This window comes from Cucurbitaria berberidis, assembly GCF_010015615.1.
Source record: "Cucurbitaria berberidis CBS 394.84 unplaced genomic scaffold K460scaffold_3, whole genome shotgun sequence".
In the NCBI taxonomy this organism is placed as follows: Eukaryota; Fungi; Ascomycota; class Dothideomycetes; order Pleosporales; family Cucurbitariaceae; genus Cucurbitaria; species Cucurbitaria berberidis.
This window is the reverse complement of record NW_024468937.1, coordinates 3,073,852-3,091,246: the sequence shown is the minus strand read 5'-3', so window position 1 is coordinate 3,091,246 and position 17,395 is coordinate 3,073,852. Positions and strand designations below refer to the sequence as shown.

The window sequence follows — 17,395 nt, the reverse complement described above, 5'->3', positions numbered from 1 at the left end:
TGAGCTTTCCTCAACACCCCTAGAATGTTGTTAGCCTGAGTGTTTACGCATGCTCATGCCGACGTCATATGCACGATGAATCGAACGTCCTTACATACATCTTGAAGCCATCTACCGGATCTACGAGCGCTGTTGTATGCCGCCAAACCACACCTCGTGACCCCTTAAGACGTGAATGTTCGTGACGCCATTGACTGATAAGGCGCTCGCTCCAGTCATTCAAGAATGGACATGATTGTGTCGCATTGAAACGCCACTCATATATTTAGCCTCGACTCGCAACATCTCTCCATCTCTAGAAAACTCTCCAAACCCCACGTTACCAAAGGATTAGGCATAACTTACCAACCACTCAATATCCTAAGAAACTAAGTCAACGGAACCTAACGGTAAACACAGGTTACCATCATGCACTTCACTCCGATCCTCCTCGTTACCCTGCTCGGCCTCGCAGCCGCCGCCCCTACCGCCCCCAACTTTCCCATCGATCTCGAAGCACGCGACGACTGCAAATACCGCATTCCCTGTCACCGCAACTGCCAGGATATAGCAAGGGCCCTCGACTACTGCCACTGCTTAACTTGGTGCGGGGGAGGACACGAAGAGCAGGATAAGCAGCGCCGATATGTAAGTTTTACTATACTTATTCTAAACAATATTGTCCTGACGGTACGAAATAGGACGTGTGCTGCGCGACAAATCCTTCCTAGACGAGGTACTGGCGTGTAGAGGGAACAAAGGAAAATTAGGACTGAGGGGGGAGATGACTAGAGGGAGTGGAGAAATGGAAAGTGCGAGGCACTGAAGTATTATGGCGATATATGTGGTTAGAGACTGTAGATGCAGTTTGGCGGTTATGGTTGGCATTGCTGTGTGATCTGGGAATTAATTTTAGCTGGAATATAACCTTGATTATTGCGCCGTGCTACAAACACCATGAACTGTTTCCTATAAGCCGAGAGTGGTTTCTTTGCTGCGGGACTATCGACTCTCTCTGAGTAGACTCGAATAAAGCTGACTCGATGACGCATTGTCAGTCATGATCCAGTCAGGGGACTTTTCTGGGACACATCTTTTCTCTTTAGCACCTTCACATGTACTAAGAATTGTGATGAGTCGTGCTAGACGTCAACGTCGCCATGAGAGTCGTGTGTAATTAAACGTTGTCGATCAATGTAAGCGAGTCTTGTAGGTAGTGTATATGAGACCAAGTAGGAAGCAAGCTCTTGACTACCCTTGACTACTCTAGGTAAACATGCTGCGGCTCTGTGACCGTCAGCAAACGGACTTCAACTTTGCAATCATGCTGTAATCACGAAGATGAATCTGCACATGAAAATCCCTTACATATCACTAATTCCCACAACGCATCCATACTATGTGGTAGGCGAGAGGGATGGAGAGAATGTGTGGAGCGGCAGGTTGACACTAGGTTGCGAAGGAAACGGCATTCACACCCGAGATGTGATCGCGGGCAAAGTGATCAATAAATACTTTTCTGTGAAGTGCAAGTCAGTATATACTCGCGCATACAGCACTGTCAAAGCTGAATACCCAATTTCCTCTCATCCACTTCGCAAACATCTAACGTGACCCATACCCAAGCCCTCGCGCACGAAGCTCCCACACACGTAGCATGCAACTTACCGCCATCTTGTCCCTCACCCTGGCCGGATTAACCGTCGCCGCGCCAGGTAGGAGCCTCTGCGCTTTGGCTCACGATTCTTGTCACACGGACTGCGCGATCCTTCGCAACAACCTCAACGCCTGCCTCTGTAACAGTCCATCCGACAACCCAGAACTAGCGTGCAAGAATGCGCAGGACGCATACGTATGAGCTTTCCCTTCCTTATCTCCTTTGAGGATGTTCGCTGATCTTGTACTTAGACACACTGCGCCATGAAGAAGTGCGTACTGCCGGCCCAGAGGCGCTTCGAGGACGTTGGAGAGAGGCCAAGGTGGATCATAGTTGGAGGTGATGTAGTAGCGAATGACGATAGCAAAGAGGACAAGGGGAGGTTGACTCGGCGGGAGAAGAAGTGTTGGAAGTTTCTCAATCAGAGCTTGTTCTGTAAAGACGTGTAGAGTAGTTGGCTGACTGAAGCTTGGTGGGCGATCTCGATATGCTAGTCATTGTACCAGGTTAAGCTTCGACGCAATCATTGAACGACTGATATTTACGAGATTGCATTTTAACGGATATACTGCAAAACCGAGATTGCGCAATGCGTGAGCGTGACCTAGTCGACGAGGACGGACTGTGGCGCCTTGCGACGAGGCTGGAGTATGATGAAGCTGCGATTAAGAGCTCCTTGTTGGTCCTCCATGTAAGCATTGTGCGAATTCCCATGTCCCACGATGGTGAGCGCGCTCCACGTGCTGGCGAACGTTGTCAAGCATATGTGGAATATCAGGTACTACCTACAGTAGCTATACCCTTCTTTGGCTCGTGCGCTTTTGATGGGATGGCGAGCATCTCGCACGCAGACGCACTTGGGCACTAAAGTCCCTTCGACTTCTCCTTCCCTTGGGTGCTGTTCCACGTCGTTGATGAAGTTCAAGTCGGCCCGTGTCATCCTATCTTATTGGTTGCCGTTCCCTAGAATCGATGACGCACCTCAAAAATGCTCTACGAGGCGCAGCAATCGCGCCTCCAAGCGAGGTGGATATGTCCATCAATTGGCATCGTTGGATATCTGGCTTTTCGATGATGAGATAGACTCGGCGGCTGGGCGTTCCTGGGCGGTGGGATTCGTTACCGAGGCTCGACTGCGGTGGGGTGCTTGACGCATTGGCGTAAGACGGGTTAGGAGAACTTCAAGCTTGTAACTTGATAGAACGTTGATGGAGACGTTAGTGTAGTCGAAGTAAGAATGCGAATTGGGGTTATATGCTGCAAAGCGCTGAGCCGGGCTGTTGGGCACCTCCGTCCGGAAAATCGGGCGGACTGCCCTGCCATTCGTCATCGCCACCCCATGGCCCCCTAGAGCCCGGGAGACACTCGATCCGCCTACTGTACAATGAAGCGTCGCTACGCTAGAGGAATCTACAAGGATGTTCGAGTCGAAGACGTCCGACAAGACATTACGCTCGGCATGCCATGCACTCCACATTGGCGAGCTGTTCGCCTTCGCTGCTCAATGCCATTCTTTTAATCTGCTCATTCTCAACATCGCCTTCTCTACTTTCCTGATAACCCCCTTCGCGCTTCTATCTAGTGACTGGAAGAGATGCTGGTTGCTTTTGTCCGGTGCTCTTGTCCTCCGGAGATTGTGTACAACAAGTGACGGTTACGACGTTCACAGGCCTCTACTGTACCTCCTCATCTCGAGCACGCCCACTGCGGGTAGGACCGTTCAATATGGCAGGCGCAATCGTGAAGCAGACATGGATCCTTACGAAGAAGACACTGCTCGTCGTCTTCGTGCGCCACTGGTTCTTCACGAGCGTGAGGGCATTCTGGGCGCCCATAATATTTGTACATTCCTTTCCAAACCTCCAACATCAGAGTCTCGCTAACCGCACCTCTGTAGATGTTTTTTATTACCTACGCAAAGAACTTCTTCATCCCTCCCTCGGACTTCGGCATCGGCAGCATCCATCCCATTCGTTCCTTCCCTAACGCGCTCAACGCTGCGACTGGAGGCCGCGACAAGGTCATCTTCGTGAACAATGGGCATACGGGTGGCGAGATTGACAAAGTCATTGGACAACTGTCGAATCAAGTGCGTGACGCAGGATTGGAAGCAATCACAATACAGCAAGAGGTGGATTTGCTCGCTACCTGCCAGAGCTCCTTGAGAGGCGCAAGTACATGTTTTGGCGCAGCAACTTTCCACTCGAGTCCAAATCAAGGACAAGGAAGGGCATGGAACTACACGATTCGGTCGGACGGTGCGCTTGGAAAAAACATTTACGTGGCCAAGACCGACAACGATGTCCAGCTCTACATCTTGCCCTTTCAGCGGGCTATCGACCAAACCATCGCCTCCCTCAACGGCACCCAGACAGTTCCCGAGATAGACGAGTACACATACACCGAGCGTACACAGAAAGAGCGGGACGAAAGGATCAGAACCCTTTACATGGGTGCATTGATCGATATCATGGGCGCGGCGCTATACATTGGTGTTTGTGGCGTCACATACCAGCTTACTGGGCAAATGGCAGAAGAAAGAGAACGCGGGATATCGCAGCTTGTAGAAGCAATGTCTCCTGCAAAGCAAGCGTGGCACACACAATTTGCTCGCCTCCTGTCAAATCACATTGCTTTCGACATAATATATTTCCCGTCGTGGGTCTTTATGGGCATCATTGTCTGGGCGCTTGCTTTTCGAACTTCGAATGCCGCAATCCTAGTCATCTTCCATATCCTGGCTGGTCTATCCTTGACGAGCTTCTCCATTTTTGGTGCTGCGTTCTTCCGCAAGGCTCAACTCTCAGGTATAACCATCGTCATCATCCCAATTTTGTTGGCAATCATCGCCCAAGTCGCTGGGCCATTTGGCACAGGTGCCGTCTATATTCTTGCCCTTATCTTTCCATCGATCAATTACGTCTTCTTCATCGTCTACGTCGCTCGATTTGAGAGGCAGCTTATTCCGACGAATCTAGTCAAAGCTGCACCTGCCTATGAAAATCACATCTGGACCACTACTGGAATAGTCCTCTGGATTTTCTTGATCATCCAGACTCTAGTGTACCCTGTACTGGGCGCTCTCGTCGAGCGGTGGCTCTATGGCACCGTGTCTGCGGATAGAAAGACATCGGCATCATCCCCCGACCACAATATCATCTTGACAAACTTTTCCAAGCACTGGAAACCCAGTTGGTTCCGCACGACTGTCTTAGCTAAGATCGGTATCAAGCCGCCCGAGACCGTTATTGCTGTGGATGACTTTAGCATGAAGGCTCGTAAAGGTCAAATTATGGTGCTGCTCGGAGCCAACGGTAGTGGCAAATCGACCACGCTAGATGCGATTGCTGGACTAAATTCAATCACCAGCGGCGCTATTGAGATTGACGGTACTGGAGGCCTCGGTCTTTGCCCACAAAAAAACGTAATGTGGGACGAACTGAACGTGTACGAGCACATCCGAATTTTCAATCAGCTCAAATCTACTGGGGCGTACGATAGTAAAGATACGATTGAGAGTCTCATCCGCGCCTGCGATCTGGGACACAAGATCAAAGCACAGTCGAGTACTCTTTCTGGTGGCCAGAAGAGGAAGCTCCAATTGGCCATGATGTTCACTGGTGGTTCGAAGGTTTGCTGCGTTGACGAGGTTTCTTCTGGCTTGGATCCACTCTCCCGACGAAAGATCTGGGAGATACTGCTCGCTGAGCGTGGTGATCGCACGTTTCTTCTCACCACTCACTTCCTCGACGAAGCAGACGTTCTTGCAGACTACGTTGCCATCCTCTCTCGTGGTGTGCTCAAGACTAAAGGAACCTCTGTTCAGCTGAAGCATGAAGTTGGCGCCGGTTACCATGTCACCTACCCCAAGGATGCGCCGGTTGAACCACCCTTTGATGCGGTCAAGAAGCCTGCCCCTTCCGAGGGCTACGTGCAGTACCAGTTCCCGGACGCACTTCCAGCTACTAGGTTTATCGATGTGTTGAAGGACCACGGAGTGAAAAACTATGATATCGTAGGACCGACATTGGAGGATGTATTCCTCGCAAATGCTGAGGAAGTCAAAGAATACCAACTCATGGACGCCGAAAAAGATGAGCAAACGGGTGTTCTGGCGTCGAATGAAGATGTGCCCTCGTCTTCGGTGGAAACCTGTGAGACGGAGAAAAATCTTGAGATGGGTAAGGGTCGTGGCACATCAATGGTCAAGCAAACCCTTATCCTCGTTCAAAAGAGATGGACAATCCTACGACGGAACTTTTGGCCTTATGTTTTTGCACTACTACTTCCTATCGTAGCTGCTGGTTTAGTTACTCTCTTTCTGAAGGACTATACCGCCGTGGGATGTGATCCGGGCGCCAACTCGAATGCCCCCACAGTGTTCTCTCTTGCGAACGTCGACGCTATTCCACTCATCCCTATCGGGCCCCCAAACCTCGTCGGGCCTGCCATTAGTACGATCGTCGAACGCACTGGCATCCGCAATGACAGCTTCTACATGGTTGACACGCTGGACCAATTCAATGACTTCGTTCAAACTCGCTTCCGCAACATCACGCCTGGTGGCTTCTTCCTCCGCGAGAACGAGCCTCCGGTCATGGCATACCTCGGCAACGGTGGCTTAGTCGGCGGACTCGTAACGCTTAACACGCTGGACAACATCCTCACCAACATCCCCATCTCGACGCAGTACCAGCAATTTGCCGTTCCGTTCGCACCCAACATGGGCAAAACTCTACAGCTTATCCTATACTTTGGCTTGGCCATGTCTGTTTATCCAGCACTGTTTGCGTTGTACCCTACGCAAGAGCGACTGAGGAATGTCCGAGCCTTGCACTATAGCAATGGAATCCGGGCGGTACCATTGTGGCTAGCTTACACCAGTTTCGACTTTGTGTTTGTTCTTGTGATTGCCGGTGTCACTACGGCGATCTTTGTAGGCGTAAGATTAACAACACCTCTTCCCTTTCCAAACTCACACTAACGATAACATAGGCATCCGGCGCCTGGTACGCACCTGGGTACCTGTTCGTAGTCTTCTTCCTCTATGGCCTTTGTGCGACCCTCTTCGCGTACCTTATATCCATCGTAGTCACGTCGCAGCTCGCCGCTTTTGCCTTTGCGGCCGGAGGCATGGTATCGTTATACCTCATCTACTTCGTTGGATATATGGCCATTTTAACATACGCTCCCGCCTACGCCATCGACTCTTACCTAAGCAAATTCCATTGGACAGTGTCTCTCATCTCACCTTCAGCGAGTCTGCTGAGGACACAATTGTTGTCTCTCAATTCTTTCAGTGTGCTGTGTGACGGCAATCAGATCCCGAGCTACCCTGGGGCGATTGCTGTCTATGGTGGCCCTATCCTCTACCTAACCGTCCAGATTATCCTCCTTTTCATAGCTCTAGTCTGGTGGGATTCAGGATATCGGCCTCCCTTCTTAAACCGCGAGAAAGGCCGCCAGCAGCATTCAGAAGAAAGTGTTGACTCGTTGCCACCTGCAGTCGTCGCTGAGATCAACCGCGCTGAGCAAAGTAAAGACAGTCTACGAGCCCTCCATTTACAAAAGACATTTGGCAACAACCACGCTGTCAACGACATTACTTTCGGTATTCCACAAGGACAGGTTTTCGCTTTGCTCGGCCCTAACGGTGCGGGAAAGTCCTCAACCATCTCGCTCATTCGTGGTGACATCCACCCAACAACCCACATTAACGGCGGTGGTGACGTTCTTATCGAAGACATCTCCATCATCTCCAAGCGAGCAGCGGCACGAGGCCACCTCGGTGTCTGCCCGCAGTTCGATGCCATGGATTCGATGACCGTCACCGAGCACCTTTACTTTTACGCCCGCGCTCGCGGTGTCTCTGACCCAAAGTCATCTGTCGAGGCCATCCTCCAGGCTACTAGTCTTGCCAGGTTCCACGATCGTTTAGCTTCCAAACTCTCTGGTGGTAATAAGCGTAAGCTTTCATTGGGTATAGCATTGATGGGCAATCCTTCCGTTCTTCTTCTTGACGAACCATCCTCGGGCATGGACGCCGCTGCCAAACGTGTCATGTGGCGCACACTCCTCGGAGTCGCGGCACCTGGTCGTGCGCTACTCATCACCACACATTCCATGGAGGAAGCAGATAAACTCGCCACTAGAGTCGGTATCATGAAACGCAAGATGCTAGCTCTTGGTACTGTTAGTGATCTCGGAGAGCAGTATGGCGACGCTTGGGTGGTACAGTTGGTGCTCAAGTCTGCTCCAGAGACGACAGAACAAGAGATGGAAGCCGTCAAGGAGTGGGTACGCTTTCGCATACCTGGCGTGCAAATGGACAAGTGGGGTTCAAGAGGCGGTGGCCACGGCCAGCTTCGCTTCAAGGTTCTCAAGGCTGCCAGTCCGTCAGCTGGACCCGGTCTGAAACATGAAGAGGGCAAAACTGCGAATGAAGAATTACATCCAATTCGCACCAACGCCTCTGCAGGTTCCGATTTCGGTGGTATCCCCGGCCTCATCCAGCTACTCGAAACGAACCGTGAGGAGCTGGGGCTTGAGTACTATTCCGTATCACCTACCACGCTCGACGAGGTGTTCCTACGGGTTGTCGGTGAGGAGGAGGAAGAGTTTAGTACAAAGAAGAAAAGAGTTAGAAAAGAGGGCCTCATCGGGAAGATATGTTGCTAGGGCGCACCATGGTAAAGTGTCGATGCATGGGTCGGAGTTCAAGATACCAACATAAGTTTATATAGACCGAGAATGTATAATGTTGACAACCCCGGTGCCTGGCTACCTTCTGGACAATTAGTGATGAAGAGAGGATGCAAAATACGGCTGGGAGATTGCAGAAACGTTGACGAAGGCGGGTCGATAACCTAGAAGCTCTTCACGATGCTTGAGGTAGGGAAGCGATATCATACAAGGTCTTCCATCTACCCAAGCCACCCAAACGGCCAATGATGCTCACGATATTCCGCCTTCGCTACCGTACTGGCCGCCGACGCGCGACTGGCAGCCAGCGCAGCACCGGGCCACATAATAATCGAAAGCGGTAGAAGTGCAGTGTCCATAGTTTGCGGTCCTTGAGGGATATTGCGCTGACCTCCAAGCGACCTCCGTTAGCCAGGTACCTGTACTGGATTGGGAGCCGTCGAACGTCCTCGCAATACCTCCCTGTCCAACCCTGTTGACGCTCGTTATTGATTGTCTTCCCTTCTCCCTCGATGTATTCAGCTTTTTTCTGGCTTCCGCCCATAACCTCGTGGGTGTTTGGCCAGCGAAGGAATGTACGTATGGGCCCAACTTCTCGAAGAGCCTGCGTGAACGAGCGCTGTTTTGGTGTTGAAGAGGGCGCGCGCGCGCGTGTATGCCTGTAACGGGGAGAGGAGAGGAGTCGATTTGGAAGGGATGGAGGCGTCCGATCATCCTGCTGGGCTGTTGTTGTTGAACTTTGGGAGAGGTGAGAAGAGAGTGGTGGACCTTTGCAACAGTGAGCACGGGAAGAGGTGATGTAAAGTGAATAGCAGGACAGGAAAGCACTTGATAGCGGCACTGGAAGAGATTTCAGCATCACAGGCGCAAGTGTAGGAAAACAAACTGATGATCTAATTGAAAGCATAATGGTGGAATCGGTGATCTCTTCTTCAACGACTCGGACAAGCCGAAGTCAGTCAACGAAAAGATGGCCTCAAACGAGGCAGAAAGCAAAAATTGTCCGGTCGCCCCCTCTGTAATGGATCGAAACGAGACCAACCGCGCAGTGCAATGCGGTGATCAACGCTGGCCATCAGCTTCTTGAGCCTGTTGACCCCGATGCCTAGCAGCAGGCAGTTAATGGGAGAAAAGAGGAAGGAGGCAGCGAGGGGAGGGGTTTTATACCTAGAGGGCTCGGGCCAGCGCCACAAGATCAACAAACCGCTGATTAGCCGCCCGACCATAGTCGACAGTAGAAGCTTCTCGCCGTCACCTTTGATATTGATCTTCCCAAAATGGACTAGACGGAGCGCGTGTGATCTTGCGACCCGCCTCCCGCAGAGGCCTGTATAAAAGGCGTCTTCACCTGCTCCCACTTCGCCTCTTCTTCTTCTTTCTCAATGTTCAGGCCTTTCCCAACCAGCGAGTAAGATGGGCCTTTCCGGGGGGCTTGGAGCTCATCAATTCCAACCTCACTCAAGCTCTCCCATTGCACGTCGGGATCTTGACTCGGGGCATCACGCTCGCGACGGAACAATTTTTGTTTAGCTGCATACCCATTATTGGGTACCCTTATTTTTGGCACCTGCACGCTGAGGGTCAACGGCATCAGCGGATGACTGCTTTGACAGTCAGCCAATTCAGTCACTTTCGCAGGGCGATGAGGATCTTATCCGAGCCCCATGAGCAGAGTTGCAAACACGCAACTTGTGACGACTTCTCGTAGCTGACGAGAGAATGTTTTCCTTCGGGTGCAAGTCATCCACCACCTTTCCTTTCGTTGGCAGATACCAGCTAGTCTGGGTCGTCGAAGAAGAGATTGATCGCTTGCACTTCATTTCACCTCTTCGATATCTCCCACCTTAAAAGGCTCCTTGGGCGGGAAAGCTTGACAGCAACAAGGTTTTGCAGTTTCGTGATCTTGAAGAAGCCGCTTTGTGCACCTGTGGGCGAGGGCCCTGCGCATTGCAATTGCGACTAATTCTACCAGACGATCACTACAACAGCTCAGAGTCACTGATCTACAACGTTGTACATGGTTTGAGAGCCATTCAGTGGCGCTCCGAGAAAGATAGGCACGTCACCAGCGGCTTTGACATCTGTCCTAGCCGTTATCAGGTGCTGTTGATTCGTATCACGAGCGATCGTGAGCAATCATCCACCCCCACAAGTAAATAAATATCCAAAACGCCCTCGTCTACATAGTATTGAGCTATTTAACAGCCGCATCATCATGAACATGTCGTATGTGAGGGCCAGTGCTGCTAGTGACATTCACCTACCCGAGCGGCTTCTAGCCTCGCTTCCTGCACACAATACTTGAAGCCCATATATATAAAACAACTCCCAGTTTCAGCATCAAGCAAGCCATCAGCTACAGATGGCGTAGTCGTATCACGATTACAACAGAAAAATCATCAGGTACGTCATTGTAATTGGATTATAGTCGACACTGCAAGCTGCTACTTTTTTGCTCCCCATGCCGACATACATTGCGGTAAAGAGGTCCCTGGTTCGATTTAGCCCAGAGACTCTACGATTCCTAGTCGCAGAGGCGTTGTGCTCTTCTTTTTGTCTCAGTGACGTTAGCGTGGTCGGGGTGACTTGCAAGGATTAGCCACTATCAAAACGCGCTTGTATTGTGGGAACGCATGCGCGCCTGTGCATATATATTTCCCGGACCCCCTCTATCATTTTGCTAACTTACTCAATAGCTCCTCCACTACTTTCAATATCTCAACCGCCCAACCTAGCCAACCAACAGCATTCACTCTTCCCGCGCGACGAATCCTCGCACCCTTCAGCAGCCGCACACAGGCAGCAATATGGCGCCGAACAATAACAACCGCCGCAACCGCAATAGTCGCCCTCCGAGAGGTCAGCCTCGCTCATACGCGCCAGCTCGTCCAGCTCGTCCAGCTCAAAACGCGTACCAACCCGCAGGTAGTCTACCTCCAAGCCACACGATGCCTTACCGCTACCCAAACTACACCACAAATGCTCCTCTAGAGCGATACCCCATAGTTCCGCAGACCGATTCTCGATATCTACCCCCTGGCGGTGCTTACGCCCAAGACCCTCTCCCTCCCCAAGGATACTCGTCGCATCCGCAGATGGCTACGCCTGATCAGGAGATGTATGGATACTATGGCTATCAATACCATCTGCAAAACGTCCCTACTCAACAGCAATACCTCCCTTGCCAGAACTATGGGTGCGCGCTGCAGCCCAACACTGGATACTATCTCGTGCAGCAGCAAATGGAACTCCAGTCAAGCTCTGGTTACTACGAGGCGCCGCAGCCAATGTCACCTGATTACCCAGTGCATCATCCCGAGAGCTATGACTATGGAGCACCGCAGTTCCAATACCCGGCTCAACTGCAACCATACAGTTTACCACCAGGTACGCAGGCCCAGGATCCTATCAATGAAGACGTCTCCTCCTCAACATCGGCTACTCCTGCGCGTGTAGATACGCCGTTTGTATTCAAAGAGTCCGCTACGCCGTTTCAGCCTAGTAAGAGGCGGCATCCGAACTTCCTCCGTAAGCATAAGCAGGAGGATAATAGACTTGGCCCAGGTAACGATCGCCGGAAGCCCGACATCTATAGGAAGGGCGCGAAATCGAAGCGGCTACGGGAAGAGAAGGAACTGCGGGGAACAACTGGCGGTCCAAATCGAGGGAAGAGGAACGATGAGGATGAGAACTTCTTTGCCGGAAGGAATTGAGATCGGGTGATCTGAGAGACAAGGCGATTGGCTTTCGGGGCCAATGAGGAAAGTGCTTGTTGCATATTTGAAGTTCAATGTTATGCCACACTGAATGAGCCTTTGTGACGTATCATGGGTAATTCCTTGAAGGGCTGACGATGGGTAATGGATGCGAATCATGCTACGAGTAGTTCTCTAGTCACATCATCATTATACAACCAGTCGATCCATAGCGCAAGAAAATATGAGCACAAATATACCCATTCTTCTCAGTTATATACTCGTGGTCTCTTCTCGTCATTTTAATCCCTTGTATACTGTAAGGTAGCGCATTGGTATGCCCCAGTATCAATAGCCATTGGAACCAGGCTATCCTCTCCGAGCCTCACTTTCCTCAGACAGCAACTTCCTTCCGATCACTTCAGCCACTCTCTCCAGAACAAACTCGTCTCCAACTGCTTACCCTTCATTTTCAGTTCCAAAGCTCTGCCATAGCTCTATCATAGCTCTCCTCCCCGACACGGCGAGGGAACATAGAAGTAACACGGAACTATCACAACCGGCCTAAAAGCACTATCTCTCTTAAATCAGCGGTGCCGGTCATACATTTGGGTTACGTTGGTGTTTGTCTGATGATCTGATTGCATAGAGGACCTTCTAGAGTCCTAAGAAGGGAGAAGAGAAGAAAATTCGGAGTGTGTTAAAGTGTGGGATACAGTGCGAACACGAGGAGCTCAATGTGGAGCTAGATGCTGCATTGGAGAGGGATATCTGAACCAAAATTTTTAGGACGTGGTCTAGGCTCTGGCTTATCCATATTTATACTACTTCTTCTAAAATGCTCGCTCTCCTTTTATTCACATAATCCCTGGGAAGTTATATCTCGAAAAGTTCAGTTTGCTGTATTAGTGCCCTCTCCTCTTAAATGATCTATTCTGGGCATCCACTTATATCAGTTCTGTGAGATGTCTCCCGGATGCCAACGACGATATATCGCGCCTTCATATTCGTTGTGCTCATCATCTACCAAGAACACATAGTTCAAAAATGGCGGACTATTATTAGAGTACCGATGCAGCCCGCCCATTTAAAGATGGAAAGGGTTAATATGAGCGCCGTGTACATTAGTGGACTGACAGTTTGCTAAAACAGACAGTGGCATTCCACGAGAGCGCGAAAGACATAATTCCCTACAAAGAGAAGACCTAGTTAGTGACATTTTAATACAGTTCCTGTAATTCGCTACCATACCTTGAAGAAGAAGACTGCAGTAGCAGCATCATAACTCTAGTAAACCTCTGTAACATGAAAGCCGAAGCCACCATGAGAGACTAGCAAGATGCAGCAGGTGTAAGTGCTGCGTTCGAGAGCTAGACACAAGATAAGAAAGAACTTGAATATGATCCAGTGAGAGCATCAACATAATATTGCTGGCAGGATGCTGTAGTCGCCGTAATCAATCCTGGAACCAATAATTTCGGTGATGAAACGCAAGGTCACTGAGAAGGTCGCGATGCTGATTGAGAGAAGGTGTCGCCAGACCCCGACCTGTTTGCGATTATCGATTGATATTATTCTCGTCATGGAGGGCAAGATTGCGGCTCAGCATCAATGTGATAGGTGATGTATGAAGTGTGAGAGCCTTGTGTCTGATGAAAAAAATGGCGAACATCAAGCCTCACTCCGATGATCATATTGATTACGAAATGAGCCCCAGAGAAGCATAGCCAGAGGATTTTGCGACAGGGCTGGCACAAGCAGCGACCATTTCTGATCATGACGAAAAAGGTATGACGTGATCAGGACCTGAAGTTGGAATCTCGGCACGGTAAAGCATGTGCGGCAGAAAGGTTTATGAAAGGGATTTCGATACGATGTAGGAGGTATCCAGTATGGGGTGACTTCGGAGTGACTTTATGGTCAAGGAGGCTGCGAAGTAGTGCAACCTGCATTGACTCAGAGACGGTAGGCTATCGCATTCGCGCAACACACGTCGGAAAAGGATATTATTAGTTTCTCTGTGTTTGGACAACGGCTCGCATCCCTGCTTTTTACACTCGGATGAGGGCCTGAACGCTCCGATGTTAAAGCTCTAGATTGTCTTTCAAATACTCGGATGTGAGCGGACGCACGGAAACAAAATGTACTAGATACGACTAAGGGTGCGGCGTGATTCAAGTCAAGGGGAAAAAGAAATACTGACTGTTTCGTCTCTACACATCGACACGGAAAGAGTCTGAGCTCGAAAAGGCCACAAGGCGTTCCCAATTCGTAGCTATTGGAACAAGGGATAAATGGTTGAGTTCGCCATAGTCTGATATCGCGTAACTTGAAGGGGGTGAATTCTGCCAACGCCAAGGTGCTAATACAGAGTTACTACGAACTGTTCGCGTGTGCGCGACTCAGGGAATAAAAGGCTCCACATGTATTACCAGAAAAATACAATTACAAATGCTTATTTCCGTGCCGACCCGCGTTCTTCCTCCACCCCATGCTGGCTCCGAAATCTGCTACTCTTTCGCTTTAGGACATCGTCTTTGTTCCGCTCTTTAACTTATTTAGGGCTAACTGAAGGCCTAAATCTTGTCAAAACTCCCTGCTGATGCTGCTGTGCTACATCAATAACGAACGCTAAGACCGAGCTGTAAGCTACACCGCCTCCAGCGGCTCGTCTCAACGCCCCGTGGAACGCCAGGCAGTGTAGCGGAAGAAGACATGCGCTGAGGGGCTAATCTCTCGGCAATCCCTTCCTCACTTGGTAGGGCGATCGGAGAAACATTCGATGTGGAGCCGGAGGCCAGAGCCGAAACTAACCAGCAGCGAGTTGCATGCGTATGTGAAGGGATAGAGCCATCCATTTTTTAAGACTCCCATGGGCATCGTGCCAGGACTTAACCATTTACCTTCTTCAGCACCGGCTACACACACCATCGCTTCGCGGTCTTGAGCTACAGTTAGTCCCAAATGGGATCCACTGTGCAAAGTGAGCAACAGGTCGCTATCGTTACCGGTGCCACGGTTCGTCGCACATCAGCGCTGTAGTTACTATTCCCATATTGACGCATCTTAACAGAGTGGTATTGGTACATGGCTCGCAAAGCACATCCACGCACGTGGCTATCGCGTTGCACTTTGCGGTCGACGTGAAAAAGAGGGGCAAGATGTTGCCTCCTCCATCGACGAGTCCGGAGAGTCGGCTATCTTCATACAATGTGACGTGGAATCCTATCAGTCACAGGCCGATCTATTCAGAAGCGTCTGGGGAAAATGGGGCCGTCTTGACGTTCTTATTGCCAACGCTGGTTCCGTAGATCGAGGTTCAATGTATAACTTCGCCCGTCGCGATACAGCTATCGACGACCTACCGTCTGAACCTGAAACTAGCTGTACTGACATCGACCTGAAAGGCACGATATATGGCACCACACTGGCCACGCACTTCATGCGTCACAATGCTTACGGAAAGGGAGGGAAAATCATCGTCACAGGCAGCATGATTGGGATCTACCCGTGCCCAACGTTCCCGGAGTACTGCGCGGCGAAGGCTGCAACACACCAATGGGTCAAGACAGTGGGGCCTTTATTGCAGAGAAAAGAAAACATCACGGTAAACTGCGTAATGCCCGGTGGTATCGAGACGCCTGCCATGCCTGGCTTTTCCAAAGCCTTCCTGCCCCAACAGATGACATTGAAGTCAACTCTTCTATCCGGCTACGATACTTTCCTCGATGACGCGGAAAACAGAAAGACTGGTCAAATGCTTGAAGCAGCACACGACAAGCTCGTCAATTGGGGGCATCCAGGTTATAAGAGTGGAGCGTTCGCAAAGCGGACTGAGGCAGTTTTTGAACCATGGTTTGAGATGGTACACGGCGAAAGAAGTGAGTTGCCCGGCGCAATTCAAGATTGGCCAAATAGAGGTCCCAAGATCATTGCCGTGACCGGTGCAACAGGAAGCCAGGGTGGCGGTGTAGTAAATGTGTTGAAAAAGACGGTCGGTTGGAAGGTGAGAGCACTGACGAGGAATCCTGAAAGTGATGCAGCGAAGAAGCTTGCTGCTGAGGGCATCGAGGTTATTCAAGCTAGCTTCGATGATGAAGCATCGCTGGCCAAGGCCTTTGAAGTGAGCACACCAATTCATGAGAGGGTGGAACCCATGTCTCTAACCGCTTCCAGGGGGTCCACGCCGTCTTTGCTGTTACTCAATGGTGGGAACACCTCTTCCATGGTAAGAGCCAAATTGAATCTGGTGAGATCGAAGAAGAACAGGGCATGAAAATTGCCCGAGCCGCTGCAGGCTCGCGCACATTGGAGCACTACATCTGGTCCACAACGCCAAGTCCTAAGCGCATGTTCCAGGGTAAGCTCCTGGCGTCGCATATGGATTACAAGGCCAATATCGATGCTCGAATCAAATCGGAGCTGCCTGAACTGGCAGCTATCACTACGTATCTGTACTTCGGCTATTACCCCCAGAACATGGCCTTCTTTCCGCTCTGCAAACCATTCGAATGTGTATGTAGTCAGTCATTCTCGTCATACGTTAGAAGATACTAACCATTGATATAAGCCAGGCACCGGCCAATACATCCAAACCCTACCCACAAAAGGCAATGCCAAAGTCCTCTTATCTGGCGACATGTCCGTGAACCCGGGAATCTGGGTGCGTCAAGTACTTGCGACGGGCGACAAAGCCTACGGCAGATATGCCAACGTTGCGCTAGAAAAGTGGACTTTTCAAGAAATGGTCGACGTATGGTCCGAGATCACAGGCAAATCATGCGTCTTCACGGAGATCACAATGGAGGCCGTGACCAAGCTGTACGGCGACATGGGAAACGAGCTGGCCCTGCAATTCAAATATGGCGAGGCGTGCGATCCGTGGGAGGAGACCGACGACCATATTAGTCCTGAGGAGTTGAGCATTGACAAAAATGAGGTCGTAGGCTTTAGAGGGACAATTGAGGGACTGCAACAGAAGGGTTTCTGGGCTTAGGTGATAGTTATCCCAATTGTTCCGTACGGGTTTAGCCTCAGCCTGGGTCCTCATCGCTTGTTATATAATTTGCAGGACTCGTAAAATTCACACCTATCTCTGGTTGCTTTATTTGGATGTAACCTTTTACGAAAGATTGTTGGTATATGGATCGTATTCCTGTTTACTCTTCTTACACCCAAATCTTCGTGTCTAGTTGCGGGGTTTTTCAGCTTCAACATCCCTAACATATCGACCTTAGGTTTAAGGACATGTAGGAAATCGTCACTTACTGTGCCACTCGTCTTTGTTGATGGGAAGGATCCGGTCTTGACAGGCATCCTTAACTAGGCTATAAATATCGACGGCGTTAGAGGTAGTACGTCT

The 17,395-nt window shown here is 50.4% G+C and overlaps 4 protein-coding genes across 4 annotated transcripts; all 4 read left to right on the top strand.

Annotated features, from left to right (window-relative positions):
* Window positions 1-408: 408 nt before the first annotated feature.
* Window positions 409-710, top strand: K460DRAFT_405853 (uncharacterized protein; the record flags this gene model as incomplete). Its single annotated transcript, XM_040936893.1, has 2 exons — window positions 409-627; window positions 681-710. The coding sequence occupies 2 exons, from the start codon at window positions 409-411 to the stop codon at window positions 708-710; spliced, it is 249 nt and encodes an 82-aa protein (XP_040788166.1).
* A 2,281-nt stretch (window positions 711-2,991) lies between these two features.
* On the top strand, window positions 2,992-8,409 carry K460DRAFT_416835 (nod factor export ATP-binding protein I). The gene is made up of 3 exons (XM_040937837.1): window positions 2,992-3,478; window positions 3,534-6,578; window positions 6,632-8,409. Exons 1-3 carry the CDS (start codon window positions 3,362-3,364, stop codon window positions 8,312-8,314), a joined length of 4,845 nt encoding a protein of 1,614 aa, XP_040788165.1. The 5' UTR covers window positions 2,992-3,361; the 3' UTR covers window positions 8,315-8,409.
* A 2,736-nt stretch (window positions 8,410-11,145) lies between these two features.
* Window positions 11,146-12,051, top strand: K460DRAFT_416834 (uncharacterized protein; the record flags this gene model as incomplete). Its single annotated transcript, XM_040937836.1, has 1 exon — window positions 11,146-12,051. The coding sequence occupies one exon, from the start codon at window positions 11,146-11,148 to the stop codon at window positions 12,049-12,051; it is 906 nt and encodes a 301-aa protein (XP_040788164.1).
* A 2,489-nt stretch (window positions 12,052-14,540) lies between these two features.
* On the top strand, window positions 14,541-17,351 carry K460DRAFT_386068 (NAD(P)-binding protein). Its single transcript, XM_040935567.1, has 4 exons — window positions 14,541-15,051; window positions 15,107-16,156; window positions 16,210-16,548; window positions 16,604-17,351. The coding sequence occupies exons 1-4, from the start codon at window positions 14,998-15,000 to the stop codon at window positions 17,027-17,029; spliced, it is 1,869 nt and encodes a 622-aa protein (XP_040788163.1). The 5' UTR covers window positions 14,541-14,997; the 3' UTR covers window positions 17,030-17,351.
* Window positions 17,352-17,395: the final 44 nt, after the last annotated feature.